Source organism: Diabrotica undecimpunctata, chromosome 1 (assembly GCF_040954645.1).
Source record: "Diabrotica undecimpunctata isolate CICGRU chromosome 1, icDiaUnde3, whole genome shotgun sequence".
NCBI lineage: Eukaryota > Metazoa > Arthropoda > Insecta > Coleoptera > Chrysomelidae > Diabrotica > Diabrotica undecimpunctata.
In genome coordinates, this window is record NC_092803.1 from 57466518 (window position 1) to 57483676 (window position 17159).

General features: G+C 32.4%; 1 protein-coding gene across 1 annotated transcript; it reads right to left on the minus strand.

Annotated features, from left to right (window-relative positions):
* Positions 1–929: 929 nt before the first annotated feature.
* Positions 930–2328, minus strand: LOC140448480 (protein FAM200C-like). The gene is made up of 3 exons (XM_072541596.1): positions 2215–2328; positions 1808–2173; positions 930–1517 (listed from the first exon to the last, which is right to left on the minus strand). Exons 1-3 carry the CDS (start codon positions 2326–2328, stop codon positions 930–932), a joined length of 1068 nt encoding a protein of 355 aa, XP_072397697.1.
* Positions 2329–17159: the final 14831 nt, after the last annotated feature.

Below are 17159 nucleotides of genomic sequence, written 5' to 3' on the forward strand. Positions count from 1 at the left end.
CTTCAAAGAAAAGATACGAATCTACAAAATCATAATCAGATCGATAGAGCGCTATGGTTTTAAAAATTGGGTATTTATTCAAAAATCGGTAATCTGAATGGACATCATTGAAAGAAAAATCCTGACACGAACAGTACGCCCTATAAAATGAAAACAACAGGTGGCGAATCAGATACAATTATGAAATTTAATATATTTATATTGACCTGACTCTATTTTCTTGTGATATCCTAATGCAATTACTTTTTTTATTGATAATAAGCCCAAAGTTAAGTTTAAAACAAGTTTATTTTTGATGTTTCAATTTTCACTTCGTAAATCGTTTCCAAAATACAAAATAATAATAAATTAAACAAATTTTGTTTTTTGTAACTTAATGAAAAAAATCTAATAATTTAATTTTATCTGACTCTACATCATTTTTATACATTACCGACAGTTCATAAAATGAATAAACCACTTAGACCTATTTGTAGCACAATGAATTCCGCTTGTAGAAAACTATCAAATTTTTTATTAAATATTATACAACCATTTGCAAATAAAAAATAACACATTTATAAAACATTTTTTAAGCCACTAGATCAGCGGTCGGGGAACATTTTTAATCATTACCCCAAAATATTTTTGTGTAAGTTGATATTACCCCATGGCTAAGAGCAAGAAAAAACGAAATCGCCTCTTTTTAGCATCTTTCATGTTATAGCCCCCATGATAATTTTGAAAAGAAAACAATAATTAAAAATTTAATTTAAACATCATTTATTCAATTTATCAATGTAATACCCAGTAATCCATAACTTTCACCCCCACAGAAAATATAAGTAAATGATAATTTCTTGTTATTTTGTCATACAAGAAAAATATTATATGAATTACAAAATAACGAGAAATTATCATTTGCTTATATTTTCTGTGGGGGCGAATTTTCATGGGAGAGGTTTCATGTTCGATACAATTGCTTCAAAATTGGGACTTGGTGTAAGAGCGATTTGAACACAGTCTTCAGCGTTTAATCGATTTCTGTCCTTTGTTTTTATGTTCATTAAAGTGGAAATGCCTTGTTCGCACAAATATGTTGTTCCAAATGGCAACAATTTTTTAACCGCATCTTCATGTACAATGTTGAAAGCCTTTGCAGCTTTTGACATCCAAAAAGATAACAGATTTGGTTTACTCTCAAATTGAATATTAGATCGAAGTTCAAGAATTGCTTCTGCTAAACCTGAAGGTTCTTCTGGTATCATAGCAATTTCACATGTAAAAGGATCTGCAATGCAACTGAGAGTAAGTGGATCAAGATCTGGAAAGTAATCTGAAAACCGCTTTCTGAGTTTGATAAGATGTCTTACAATTGTATCCTTGATGTCAGCAAAAGTAATATTTTCGCAATCTTCCAAAAACAAAGCTAACCTTGAAAAAGTAGCTGTCTTGTTCGGTTCTACTTTCTGTCTCCAATATTGCAGCTTTAACCCAATTGCTGACACTATTTCTCTCGCTGAAATGATATTAATATTCTTTCCTTGCAATTCTTTGTTTAATATATTTATACTCTTAAAAATGCCCGCTAAATATGCGAGATATGCAACCCAGGAAGAGTTTTTAACATATCTGCGAGAATATTTTTTTAATCAACCATAACAATTTCGACTTCAGTTTTGAGAGTCCATACTCGATTTAGTACATTTCCGCGAGAAAGCCACCTTACTTCTGTATAATAAAGTAGGTCCGTATATTCAGCTTCACCGTCCTGACATAATTCACGAAATAGCCGCGTGTTTAGTGCATGTCCCTTGATAAAATTTACAATCTTGATGACATCATGCATGACAGCTTCCAGTGTAGGTTCTAAATATTTGACCATAAGGGCCTGACGATGGATCATACAGTGAGTAACTTCAATATTTGGGTTATTTTTTTTTACAAAAGCCGAAAAACCATTAATATGATCCAGCATAGCTGGAACTCCATGCAAAGATTCAGAAATACAGTTTTCCCATTTTAAACTTTGCGCATTGAAATATTTATTTACTTTATTGTAGACATCAATTCCACGAGATCTCAACTCGAGAGGAGAACAAAACAGCAATTCCTCTTCAAAATTATCTACATCTATGTAGCGAACATATACCATTAGCTGTGAATTGCTACGAAAATCAGTTGTCTCGTCAAGCTGAATAGCAAAATATTTAGCCTATTTAATACGAAAATAACCTGTTCCTTTACATTTTCTGTTAATATAGAAATTTGTTCTTTCACAATTTTCGCAGACAAGGGCACTGAATTCAGTTTCTTTGCTTCTTTTTGACCACACATAATCTCTGCCATTTTTACAGCAGCTGGTTTAACCAAATATTCACCAATAGTGTATGGTTTCTTATTTCGTGCAATCAATTAGGCTACTTCAGAGCTAGCCATTGATACTGGACGCCGATCAAATGTACCAAACAAGTTGCTATTCAATATTTGTCTTTTAACAGGTATTTCTAAATTTGCAAAGTATTCTCGCGGTTTGGAAGACAGGTGTGAATGCAAATTATCTAAATTGTAAATGTTTCTTCAATTGAATTTTTTTGAAAGATTCTGAAGTCAGTACCTTCACACATACAACACACTCTGGTTTCATTGTACCATTGTCTTCTATTTATGCAAAGCCGTAATTAAGGAATTCGTCTTGGTATGTTCTTTTTCTATTTGCTGCCATCTTAAGCGAGACAGAAAATAATAGTTGTAAAATACTTGAATTAAATTTTTAAATTGCGGCTTACCTTGATCAATATATCGATGATTAATGATAAAATGGTGATCTTGTCAGCAACTAATTGATAAAAACTTGCTCTCTGACTCGTCAATGTATTTGTATCTTGACGGCATAGCACGAACTGAGCAGGTAGTCGGGGCCGGGACTGTGCTTTACTACGCAAAGATATAACTCGAGAACACTCTAGTGGTGGAGAGTAAGATGGCGTGGCCTGCATATGTCGCTAAATTGTTTAAGTTGAAAAAATACTAACAGGTTTATAAAATAGCAAATTAAGAATATATACTTTTTACTCACAAAAGTTTCATTTTTACCCCCAAAAATTTAATTTTTACCCCATTTGGGATAATTTACCCCGGTTCCCCGACCGCTGCACTAGATCAAGACCAAAAAATATATCAGCTATAATGGAGTTATTGACATTATGTACTGATAATACCTATTTTCAACTAAATAATAAATTCTATAAACAAAATTTTGGTCTAGCAATGCGTTTATTTCCATTATTAGCCGATATATTTATGGAAGATTTTGATACAAATAGGTACTATTTCTAAAATTGAAAATTAAAATTAAAAACCCACAGTGTGGTGAAGATATGTAGATGATGTATTCTCAAAATCTACTGCCTAAGAACAATACTGGAAATGAAGATCAGGTGTATAAAAAACCAACACACACCAACAGATATCTAAATTACAAATCAAATCACTACATCAATATTAAAAAGAGAATCATTAAATCCTTACACGCAAGAGCCAAAATTACTTGGTGTAACGAAAATTCGTTCCTAGAGGATAAAAATTTTTTAACATCTGTTTTATTAAAAAATGATTATCCTTTATCTTTCATAAATAAGGAATTTTCTAAATCGACCGAATGAAACAGAACAACTTAGAATGGTTTACTACAGAATACACAAGGAATAATATGAGAAAAATAACAATACCATACATAAAAGGATTATCCGAAATACTTAAAATGATAGGAAATAAAGTCAACATATCAACAACATTCAAAACAACAAATACATCTATTTCTAGATCGATTACGAGATCTATTTTATCTAAAACTAAACCTAACAATAAACGAGAAAGAACAAAGACTTGCATTTATAAAATACCTTGTGAATGCGATCATTTTTATTTAGGTGAAGCTTCAAGACCATTAAATGTTAGAATAAGTGAACATTAATCTAAGATTAAAACTAGAAAATTTGATAGATCTATAATATGTAAACACATATGTTCAAGTATAGTGCTGAAAGAAACAGTTGGTAAAAAGAAAAAATCAAAGAAGCGGCTCTAATTATGCTACATGAGACCAATTGCGTTGAAAATTCCTCGGCAGAGTGCAGTAGGATCTGGTTACCCATATTAAAAGAGAAAGTCAATAAAAGGAAAATACCACTATCAGTAAGTCAGTAACATATCGAGGATACATCATTTATATTTTTAAATAATATACATAAAATGAGAGTTTGGTGTTCATTTAGATTTATTTTAGATTTATAAACTAAATGTAAGTCCACATACTTACCATGTCGGGATAGTACTATAAGGTTTTTTGCCTGTTTTTTTTCCTTATGATTTACGATGGAATCACTAACAGATATTTTTTTGTCATCACTGCATGTGGTATACTGATACTGTGGTATACCTGCATACTGAGCTAAAGAACTATCTTTACCTCAGTAAATACTACGCTAAAACTTACAACTAAAATTTTACAAGTGCTTATAAATCAGATGAAGTTTAGCAGATGAACAACAGGGTCTTCGTAGTGGAAGATCGTGTACATATGCAATATTCGTTATAAAGCAAATGAGAAACTGAGAAATCACTAGAGTATAATAGACCAGCATTTCTGTGTCTGATTGACCTAAAGAAAGCATTTGACTGAGTAAGACTCAAAGATGTAATCCATCTTCTGTATAATAAGGAGCTCCCCTAAATATTATAAAAACTATTGAAAACATCTACCAAAACAACAAAATGGAAGTCAGAATAGATGGACAACTTACACAACCTATAGAAATAGTCAGCGGAATAAGACAAGTGGATTCATTAAGCCCCATGCTCTTCAATTTGATCATGGATGAGATCATCAAAAGCGTTAACAAAGGAAGAAAATACAGAATGGAAAACAAAGAAATCAAAATACTCTGTAACGCAGACGACGCAATATTGATAGCCCAAGATGAAGATAGTCTGCAAAGACTGGTCCACATCTTTAACATGAGAGCAAAAGAATTTAATATGACAATCTCCTCTCAGAAAACTAAAATAATAGTATACAGCAAAGAACCAACGAGATGTAAAATAGAAATTGATGGCATCAGTATTGAACAAGTAATGGAAATAAAATACCTGAGAATTAAACTGTCTAGCTATGAGACCTGGAAAAAGAAGTGAGAGATCAAATACAAAAAGAAAATAGACTGCCAGGATGCCTTAATAACACTATATGGCGAAACAGATACATTAACACTGAGATCAAATCAAGAATTTATAAAGCCAGCGTAAGACCAATAATAACATATGCCTCAGAAACAAGACCCAACACAGCCACAAAGCAAAGGCTACTGGAAACAACAGAGATGAGAGTACTGAGAAGAATTACACGAAATACGCTGAGAGATCGAAAGAGAAGTAAAGACATTAGAAGAAAATATAACGTATAGTGTATAAATGAATGGACACAAAATAGAAAAAAAGAATGGAATAACTACATAAGCAGAATGGAGGAGACCCATGTCATCAAAATAGAAAGAGATAAGTCACCAATCGGCAGAAGAAGTATCGGACGACCGTGTAAAACATGGAGTGACAATCTGCCATAGAAGTATTAATCCGCCAATGAACAAGCAGAATTGCTTAAAAAGAGGAAGAAGAAGAAGATAAAGAGTACAGGCGATTCTCACGAAAATATCGATGAAAATATTTTTGAAGAATGGTTTAAAGAATGGTCCCTGACTGCATCTTGCCGTGTTACAGATCTTCTTTCGCCTGGTCTTTCCTAAAATGCATTGTTGTACGGCGATTGTCATTACTGCGTATCACATGTCCTACCTATCCTAGTCTATTGGCCTTTTATATATAATACTAGATTTTTCTTTCCGAAGAGAGACTCTAACTGGTTGTTGTGTCTGCGCCTCCATTCGTTTGCCATGATATCTCTGCCATATAAGTAATACTCGAAGGATTTTACGTTCCCACACCAGCAATTTATTAAATTCTTTTTTTGTTAGAGTGAGAGAACTTTTGACTAATCACTTTTGTGAAATGTTCTGTCCTATTTAGTAGCTATGTTTAATTCTTTCTTAATTTGTATTACTACAGTTACGTAAACTGTCAACACATCTTTGCTCTTGCTACGATATTCCGTAACTGGATTACGGGTACGCTGTCGTAGGTCTGTTTAAGGTCGATGTTATTTAAGCAGAAGCTCCCAATGGCTCCCAATGGAGCAAAGCTCCCAATGGAACTGATATGAACCACTTTTTGTTCCTTTAGGACATTTGTTACTTGTAAACTGAACGAAATAGTTACTTTAGGTTTATAGGGGATACTTGATTAGCTTAATATGCAAACTTCGAGGACCACGTGCTTTATTTTTCATATGTTACAGAGCTGCTAGTACTTCATTCAGCGTAATGGATTGAATCTGATTAATTCTCTCTTACAGGGTAATAGTCCATACTACTTCCTAAACTTGTCTCAGTTTCATAGCTTTTGAGTTCGGGTGTACCAAAGAAAAATTAAGGACTAGATAGTAAAAATAAATGACAAATTTACTCACAATCTAATTATTTAGTTAGCGTCGACCAGTTTCGACCACGACATTTGTAATTCTAACAATTTGAATAAACCTTGCAACAGGTATGGTACAAACGGTTCCAATAATACTTATGATAGTTAAAAAAAGGGTGTGTTTATTTATTTAATGAATGTTAAAGTGAAATTCTTCTTCTTCTTATTGTGCCGTCTTCTAACGAAGGTTGGCGATCACTTCTTTAAACGCTTTTCTATCTTTTGCTACGTAAAATATCTGTTCGACACTGAGGTTAGTCCAATCTCTGATATTCCTCAGCCAAGATTTCTTCTTTCTTCCCAAGCCTCTTTCCACTCTACTCGTCTTCCTTGCATGATGACCTACAGAAGAGAGTATTTATCGTTTCGAAGTATGTGGCCCAGATACGACATTTTTCTTATTTTAATTGTGTTCATAAGCTTTCTGCCATGTCCAACTCGTCTTAAGACTTCATCGTTTGAGACTTTTACAGTCCAAGGAATTTTTAGAATACGCCTATATAGCCACATTTTGAGTAGCTACCAAATGTGAAATTAGTCTAAAATAATATAAGTAGTACTTACATTCCAGTAAAAGGTCTGTTGTTAAGATACATCATTATCAGATTTCAACTTATTATACCTCGATCTAAAAAGTATGTTTCTTGAGGAGCTAGTCTAGAAACTATTTTGTGTTGTGATTAATTGGAATCAAGATGGATATTATTGTTTGTAACCGTAATGTAGTAAAGGATATTATTGTTAGTAACCATTTGTAATGAATTTGTTCGTTAGGCTGTAACAGCAGTCGATTTACAAACATGTTGGTTTTGATTGTCGATGCTGTAACCTCAGTTTATATATTGCAACAATAAAATTAAATAGTACAAGTTGGTTTTATTTACATTCATAGCGGCCATTACATAAAAACAATGGCGGGAAGAAATCCCTAACATAGTGGTCATTCGAGAGGATGGATGGATGTAAAACATAGTGGTTAATCAAGCCGATGGACGACGGGTGTAAATTTGTTAATCTTGGATGGTATATTGCTGGAATTTCGTCTTCAAATTTATGGTAGCCACGTGCTGTTGGATTATCGATTTTTTCAAGACCGGCTTACTGCAAGGTCAGTACCATTGGAAGTTGGATGGGTCGTTAAGTTTCTTTTTTTGATATTTCCTGTTAAAATATATTTGAACTAGTTGATTGGGTTAGTAATTAATATATTATTAATAAGATGGCAAAAAGTTTAGTACGAAAGAGAAGAAATAATAAAGCGTAATTGACTAATTTTTAAAATGTATGAATAGTATTATTATTTTGGAGGGAAAATTAATGATGAACAATTACTTATTGAAGTAGAAAGTAGATTATCTAGAGCAGAAAGACTGATAGGTGAAAAATATAATAGCAAATCTGAGATAATAAATTTTGAAAACTTGTTTTATAAAACTATAAAAAAAGCTAGAAAGATTGTGAATGACAGTAGAGATCTCAGTAAGAGTGATTATAGTCAAAGTTCGATAAGTGCTTGGTTACAATTTAAAGATTCTTTTGTATCTCTTATTCATAATAATAAAAGTATACTGACATTCAGAAATATAAGTTTTTAATTTAAAACGTGCGTTACAGGCTGATGCCACTAAAGTTTTCTAAAAGCGACAAACTACGGCAGTTACTTATAATATAGTTTGAAAACTTTTGTGTCAAAATAGGTATGATGATACTCTATGTATGATGCTCTATGTACTCTAGGTATGATGATATGTTGGTTGATGTTTATTTAGATGCGTTGTTGTTGTTTCATTTCGTAAGGGAATAAACTAATCAATTAAGAAATATGTTGAATACTATTACAGAAACCCTGTGGACGTTGGAAAAACTTAACATTTCAGCGAAACGTTGGCATTCCATATTTATACACCTAACCAAAAGTTTGATGATAATACATTTAGATGTTGAGAGGAAAATCGACCAAAGGAAAACATAGCTATTTTAGATGAATTTAAAACATTTCTAAATCAGAGGGTAGATGAAAAATATTCAGGTAAATTCAAAAAAAGTTAAGAAAAATAAGGGGTATAGCGTTGGTAGCCATAATAACAGTGGAAATAATAAATGGAAACGACATAAATCATTTTTAAGCACAGAGACAAACTTAACAGAAACTTATGCATTCAGTTTAACAAATCAAGATCCGTTTGCAATTATTGCAAAAATAAACATTACATTAATAGCTTAGTGAAATTTGGGAAATTAAAAACATATGTAGGGTATGAACAAACAAAAAATATGTATCTTTGTCTAAATTGTTTAAAAAAGGCAAATCATAAAAGTAAATACTATGAATCAAGTATCTGTAGGAAATGTGGGCAAAAACACCATCCACTGTTACATTATGATAAAAGACCAAATACAGAGACGGTAGTTGCTCGACCTAGTGGTAACAAGGAATATGATGGAGTGAAAGTTGGAGAATATGGTAGTGGTGGTGGTTTGCAAGTTGGAACGTCTTCTTCACAAGCGTTAAAGTTTTTACTGTTTACTGTACTAAGATTTGTTTCAACCCTTATTGTAGAGGACATTACTGAGGTGGATATTAGCTGGACCGATGCAGAATCTACAGACATGTAACTTAACTATGCGTTATTTAAATATAGTTGACATTCTAAATCTGTTAGAGAAAGTTTGGACCGTGGAAGAAATTCCTCAGAACAAGCAGGCATTGTCTGTTGATGAATTAGCGTGAGAAATTATGTTTGTGTAAAATACTAAGAGAAAAGAAAATGGTAAATTTATCGTTAGAATTCTATTTAAAGAAGAATTGGGGCAGTTGGGGCTTCTAAACTTCTAAGCTAAGAACAGACTTTTGGCGTTGGAAAGAAGGTTAGAGAAAAATGTCGTTCTGAAAGGAATGTATGACTCCTGCGTCAAATGTCAGTATTGGAAAAGTGAAATATCTTATTACGTCCCTGATCATGGAGTGTCGAATGAAAATTCAAGCACTACTAAGTTGCGAGTTTTCTTCAATGGTTCGATGAAAACAAATATGGGCATTAATCATGTTAGATCAAAGCTTCAGGAGAATATTGTGTTGATTTTGTTGAGATTTAGGACACATGCTGGTGTATGCAGATGTAGCAAAAATATACAGAATGATTTGGGTATCATATAATCAACGGTCTTTGCAGAAGATATTTTGGAGAGCTTACCCTAGTCAACAGCTGGACGAATATACTTTATACACAGTAACATATAGGACTAAGTTAGCTCAGTATCTTGCAATCAGGTATTTGAGACAGTTAGGTATGAATGGTCAACAGGAGAATCCTAAGGCAGCAGAACTAATTTTAAGAGACTTTTATATTTTAACAGGAGCAGAGACAATAGAAGAATTATTGGAAATATGTAACCAGATGACGTCAATACTAAAATCAGGAGGTATGAAATTGCGGAAGTGGGTATCAAATGATTTAGAGGTTCAACGGAAGTTAGATAGTTCAGTCTTGGTTGATCAGGTACATTTTGAAGAAAAAGAACAAAGCAAGTCATTGGGACTATATTGAAAATTTAAGCAAGATGAATTGTTGTTTTCAGTTGCAGATGGAACACACACAAAAAAAATATTCTTTCGGATGTATGAAAAATATTTAACCCGTTGCGTCAGGTCACACCTAGTGTAGTTTTAGCCAAGATTATTTTGCAAAAACTGTGAAAGCTGGATTTGAAGTGGGATGAGTCACTACCTTGTGAATTTATGATGATGAATGGTCTAGATTAAAAGTTGATCTCATTTTATTAAGTAAGTTAGCAATTCCTAGGCAGTTATTGTTTGTGATACTTCTATAAAAGCTTATGGTTTAGTGTGTACCAGTGTATGGTTTAGTGTGCTTAGGATTAGGGTGGCACCAATAAAAAGGTTAACCATAACTAGACTGGAACTGTGTAGAGCCCTGTTATTAAGTAAGCTGACAATTAAGGTAAAACAAGCAATGATTTTGGTGTGATTCTACTATTGTTTTAAGTTGGTTGAAAATATCACCTAGTGATATTCAGGTATTTGTGGGAAATCGAGTAACCCAAATTTAGGAATATACGGACCCAAAAGAGTGGAGATTTGTGAGGATGGATCAAAACCCTGTAGATATCGTATCTCGCGGTATTTTTCCATTAAATCTGATGGGCTGTCAAGGATGGTGGTGTGGCCCAGATTGGTTGGTTTTAGAGGGGCAAAAATGGCCTATGTTAGTTTTTGAACAAATTAGTGATATGCGTGAGACGAGTGCATGCTGGAACTTGTTAAAATGCTAAAGAAGTATATAATCCATTACCTAAAGCTCGGGTAACCTAATGCCATCACCTACATTTCATGTGACAGGAATGTATTATGCTGGTCCGTTCCAAATAAAAAAAGGTATAGGAGAATAGCTAAGTTGTCCAAATGTTATTTATATTTGTTTGTACTTTGCTCCACTAAAGCAACTTATATTGAGTTGGTGTCACACTTGACACAAGAGGATTTTATCGCGTGTTTTCGTAGACTTGTTGCGCATAGGGGTATTAAAAGTTATATCCGACAATGGTACACAATTCGTTGGGGCAAATAAAAAATTGAAAATGTTAGGAGATTTTTTATTATTTCATTCACAATCTTTAACAAATGCTGTCAGTAATGAAGGTATTAATTGGAACTTCATTCCAGCCAAGTCTCCAAATTTTGGTGCTCTATGGGAAGAGGGGGTAAAGTCATGTAAAAAACATTTAACCATAATTTTCGGAAATTGTACTCTTACATTTGAAGACTTCTATACCACTATAGTTCAAATAGAAGCTATTCTAAACTCACGACCTTTACGTGCTCTGTCCTTAAATCCTAATGATTTTGAATACCTTACTCCGTATCATTTCCTTATTGAACGACGACTTAGCTTATTACCGGATCTCGATGTTCAAAAAGTACCTATGAATTAATTATCTAGGTATCAAAATAGCTAAATGCTTCAACAGCACTTCTGGACGAGGAGGTCTTTGTAATAGATTACCGAGTAGTAGAAGGGGAAGTGGTTTAACGAAACACCAAATTTAGAGGTTGGATAATTGGTAGTGCTGACGAAAGACAACCTTCCTTTATGGTAATGGAAGATGGAACGTGTATGTCGGGCTTGATATATCGCACCTTGAAAACCATAGGACAGTAACTGCAAAAATCATAATGTTGAGTTATGAGCGTTTCAATTTTTTTTTAAGTTAATATTATTTACTGTTATTCCAAAAATTAAGCTACAAACCTGATATTTATCATAATTGTCTTTAATTTTGCATATTTTTATATGCAGTAAGGAGTATGTGAAATTTATTTCAGGAAATAGGTATTTTAGCACATACGGCCATATGGTTTTAAAATATATACCAATTTTGGAAAATGATGCTGTAAAAATTCATATCAAATAAAAGTTTTTTTTTTATTTAAGATTGTACTTATTTAATACAATTTTTTGGTTTTAACACTTAATCAAAATCATGCATATTGTATTCTGTTTGTTCGGTTTCTACTGTTCCATTGTTCACATGTAAATCTTCATTAAACCTATGGTAGTGCTCTTGAATAACATTAGCCTTACATAGTGAGAGCAGATCTTGTTTTTTAGATTAGATATTCCTGGTGGATGCGAATATGCTTTACTTAGTTTCATATTAGCCACCAACCCTCGTTGTCTTCGCCTTATATTAATGGTTCTGAACTCTGTATCATTGTAGCTTGTCTTAACCTGAAACTTATTTTCAAGAGTCTTCTCCACCTTGATCATCTTAATCTCATTCCAGACGACCCGATTTCCTTCTTCGTCAATATTATAATTGTTCCCCATTTCCTTACATAATTTTTTAAAGTCCAATATATCCGATGTAGACATTTCATTATTTTTGTAAGGTTCACCTGTTTTTTTCGCTGTTTGAACTACTGTGACCCATTGCGCAGGCACATAAATTGGTTCTCCTTTTAATGCCCTTTTTTTTTTGTTTCTCAATCAAAGAATGCATGTTATCTCACTCATTTTGGAAGTGACCTGTTATCAAAAATTTCTGGGTAATTTTAGGTATGTTCAATTTCTGTACTGCTGAGTATTATAGGCTGCTTCTAATGTAGATTTATTTAATGAATTTTTTTAACTTTCACATAGCGAGCAGAGGTCTTCTTTGGGCTTAAAGAAACTTATATTAAATTCCGTGTTAAATATGGTCCTAAACGTAGCGTAATTTCCGAACACCGAACCCTTTTCTTCGCAAAATTTTATATAATCGCGATGAATATCAGCCAGAGTTTTGTCACCACTGACGAATTCTCTGGTAGTTTGTTTTCTTAAGTAGTGGGATTAGACTCTAGGAATGGATTCGATGTAACTCATTATGTTTTGTTTCACGACTTCGTCGATTCTTTTTCCATTCTTGTGAGTTCCTCGCTTGTCTTTTGGGATAAACCCATCTACAGTACGACGTTGTATATTTGTTATAGTCTTGTCGCTTATTCCCATTGTTGCAATAACATTGTGCTTACACACTCTATATTTCTTGCCTTCCACTTCGAAGAAATAGACATAGTTTGCTCCACGAATACTGTCTGGATTTACTCTTCTATATTTCACATTAGTTTTTTCCATTGATCTTCCTATAAATTTCCACTGTTTTGTGGAATTTTATGGGAAGATCAATGGAAATCAACTCACAATACAACAGATAAAAGTAGTTACAGGCAATGTTACATTTTTGCCAGGCTTGAAAAACCATTTGGCATTAACTGCTGATATTGCCAGATAGATCTGAGTTTTTGTTCCTATTTTAGAACCATAGAGCAACAACTGCAGATAATGCTTGATGGTATAAAAAGATGAATAGATTTTTTACAAAAGCCATAAGGACGTATCTTTCTGGTGCCGAATTTAAAATTCGTTGCAGATGCTGCTAAATAGCATTAAAAAATAGATTTTTTTTTTCTATTAGACTGCATTAAAAGATCATTTTACGAAAAAATTGCAGATATTGCCATATGGTTTTCAAGGTGCGATATGTCTTCTTATATATGTTATCTTTATTTTGCGATATTTTTTTTATATTCATCGTTAAGTCACTATCTTAAGCTATTCGTTTAATAATTTCCAATTTTCTTCTATTGTGCTAGCTATGATGTTATTCCAATCATATTTTATGTTTTTCTTTTCATCACTTTTATAATTTTCTTGCTAAATCTTATGCATATTTAAACTATTTAGGTATTTTGTATAGGCTCCAGTTTCTTTTCCAATTACGTTGGGTAAAAGTATTGTTGGACATCATTTTTATACTTATTTTTGCTATAAACCAGTAGGTGTGTGGTCTGAAACAGAATTTGCTGCTCTACGTGACCTAATATCTTGAATTATTTTTAACCAGTTTTTTTAGTAAGTCGATATCATTTAGATCTACAATATTTGAATACCTATCTTAAAATTAATGTAAATCTATGACTAGCACTGGGCTAATGACGACATTAAACAGCCACTGTTACAAGTATTAGTACATAGTAGAATATTTTAAGACGAAAATGAAAAAGAACCGGTAGTAAAATATGTTTATAAATATGTACATAATAAATTACATAAAAATCTTCGTATTTGACCTTTTGTATTCCCAAAAAGTAGGATACAAAAAGAGAAGATCTTTTACTAGAAATTCATCGTAAGTTTTATAATACGGAAAATACGTTTTTGATTTTGTGTGATTACTTCAACACGAATAGGTTAAAAACTAAAAGATACGCTTGAACATACGAGTATATTATTCTCAGAAGAAAAACAATGTTTCACTTGACGTCAGTGAACACTTATTATACTAATTGTAACTATTGTTTATAAAGTACCCATTTTTTATTATAACTTTATGTAAAGGTAAATAAAGTTATGCAATTTCAATAAGTTCATAATATTTCTTACTCACACTCTATCTCTCTTGGAAGATAAGTATACATATAAAGAATAAAGATAAATTCTAGTTTGTGTTTTTAATATCTTAGATAAAAGAAATATATACAAATGTATATGATATTTTTATTTCCTTTTTCCTTTGTTAAGGAAAATTTAACTTCCTTCAGGAGATTTATTGTTTATTTTATTAACCCAACTTTTATCCCCTCTTGAATTAAGTACATCTCTTATATCATATTGTATTATTTTTGTCCATTTTTCTATCCTTTTTAAGTTCATTCTGGCAGAAGAAAGTTAGTAAATTCGTTAAAAGAATTTATAGTTCCAACAAAAAAAGCAAGTTATGGTGATAGTGACACTTAGGAAAATGGCTTGTACATTGTACAGTGAAATGCAGCTGTACAGTCTCATATGTATTTGATGTAAAAAAAAAAGTTCACTATAGACAACCATTTTCTATCTTTCTATTCAATAAGCTACGAAGAAAATTTCAACAGACTGCAAGATAAATACATCTGGTATCCTGTTTTAGTGCCGACAAGGAATAATATTAAAATTAAAGCCACATAATTTTATTACGAAAATCCAAATCGAAGTAAAAAAACGAACAGGAAGTAAAATAGATACAGATGAAGAGAAGAAACACATGAGAAGAGACCAGGATCAATATTTTAGAAGTAAAATGGCGTCGCCTACGCCTTCTAAACGAGACACTGAGAGAAGGAAGAGAGAGAGGATGTCATGATTAACCTTATGCAACAATTAATAAATAAGCGTAAAGAAATTATGAATGAAATAAACCAAATAAGGAAAGGACAAATTGAAAGTAACAACTAAAAGAGGTAAAGGAGGAAAATAGAAAATTAAAAAACGATGTGAAACAATTACAACACGAAATGAAACAACTAATGAAGACAAATAAATCGTGATTATATTGGGTTAAAAAAATAGGTACAAATGATGATAAGAAACTAAAAAAAAGCATGAATACATTTCTATTACTGTTTACACCATAGAAGCAGAAAAAAACCACACGGACAAAATTGAGATATTAAATCAGAAAAGTGAGAAGTACTATAAAAATCTTATCTACATAACATAAATAATGATCTCACATCATAAGAAAAGAAAATACAGAAAGAAATAGTGTTAATAGTAGACCAGGAGAGGGAATATGACCATGGAAAACGGTCAATATAACATAAATAATGATCTCACATCATAAGAAAAGAAAATACAGAAAGAAATAGTGTTAATAGTAGACCAGGAGAGGGAATATGACCATGGAAAACGAAAAAGTAAGCATTAAAGAAAGGCAATAATCCGAGGAAATGATAAAAATTGGGACATGAAATTGAGATCCAGAGCTTTAAGAAACTTTGACCAAATTATGGAAAAATACACAATAGATATCCTTGCCCGGCAAGAAACGAAACAACTGGAACATATAATAATAAAAATAGGAAAGAACACACTGTTCAAGAGTGGGGGGACGAAGAGATATTTTGTAGACGGATTCATGGTGTCCGCTAAAGTAAACGCTTTGAGTGTTCGCTTTGAAATATGAAACAAATGTTTAGAACGTTTGGCGTTCTAGAATCTTCAGGGTCTTCTAACATTATTGCCACAAATTGGTGGGATTGCTCCTGTTGTGATCCTTTCACAAGTTAACATGCTCCTTTTCTAACTTGGCTGCTACGTACTGACGAGGACCAATAGTCAGAAATACGTATATACGGTTGCCTTCCAACTTATATCTATGTTTTATTGTATTTTTTTCCTTTGTTGCGAGCTATGCCTATGCTTATTAACTTTATTTTGCTATTATCAATCTTATACTTACCGACAATCATTATCTTTGTTTGTTTTTTGTCTTCAGGTCCTTTCCGTACCTCTCGCAATACTGCGATCAACTGAAATTTGCAGCGCCTCTCTGCTGTCCTCAAGAACATCTTTTCTTAGAACATATTAAAAAGTAAAGGGGACTGTACACACAGTTATTTTACTCGTCGTTTTATCTCTTTATAGTTTATAGTAGTATATATATATATATATATATATATATATATATATATATATATATATATATATATACTACCAAGTATTTTAATTTAAAACAGCAGCAGAGTTATGATGCTGATATATCTCTGCGCACATATTGTTCAGGTACTTATTTATTATGGTTTTGATTACAACTTCTTTGGATATGGCAAGAGAACTGACTTTTTAAGACTTTGGTCTTCACAAGTCTTTGGCTTAGTTTTTTTTTGTTCTTTCCTTTTCAAAAATTGCAATAAAAAATTGATAACACCAAAAAAAGAACCTCAAGATGTTCCTTTACAGGATGATGATTCGTTACATCGTTAATGCTTTAGGATAAACCACCAACACCAGAGGTAACGACAAACGAAGAAATACATATTGAGGAGGAAGAGGAAAAGGAAACATTAAGGAAATTAAAAAATAGAAAATCGCCAGGAGAGGACAGAGTACCGAACGAAATTCTATAATACCGATGACCAGATCTGACCAAACAACTATTAAAACTAATCCAAAAAAATAATGGAACAAAACAGAATTCCTCAAGAGTGGAGATCAAGCATCCTAATACCTCTCTTCAAAATGGGAGACAAATCGGACCCGGAAGAT

Excerpts from the sequence above, each read along its gene's own strand:
- LOC140448480 (XM_072541596.1), bottom strand. The coding sequence starts at position 2,328 with ATGGCAGAGATTATGTGTGGTCAAAAAGAAGCAAAGAAACTGAATTCA. Across the intron at positions 2,174-2,214 it reads CAGAAAATGTAAAGGAACAG|CTTGACGAGACAACTGATTT; the intron begins GTTATTTTCGTA and ends TTTGCTATTCAG. Across the intron at positions 1,518-1,807 it reads TGCATGATGTCATCAAGATT|AATATTAATATCATTTCAGC; the intron begins GTAAATTTTATC and ends TTGCAAGGAAAG.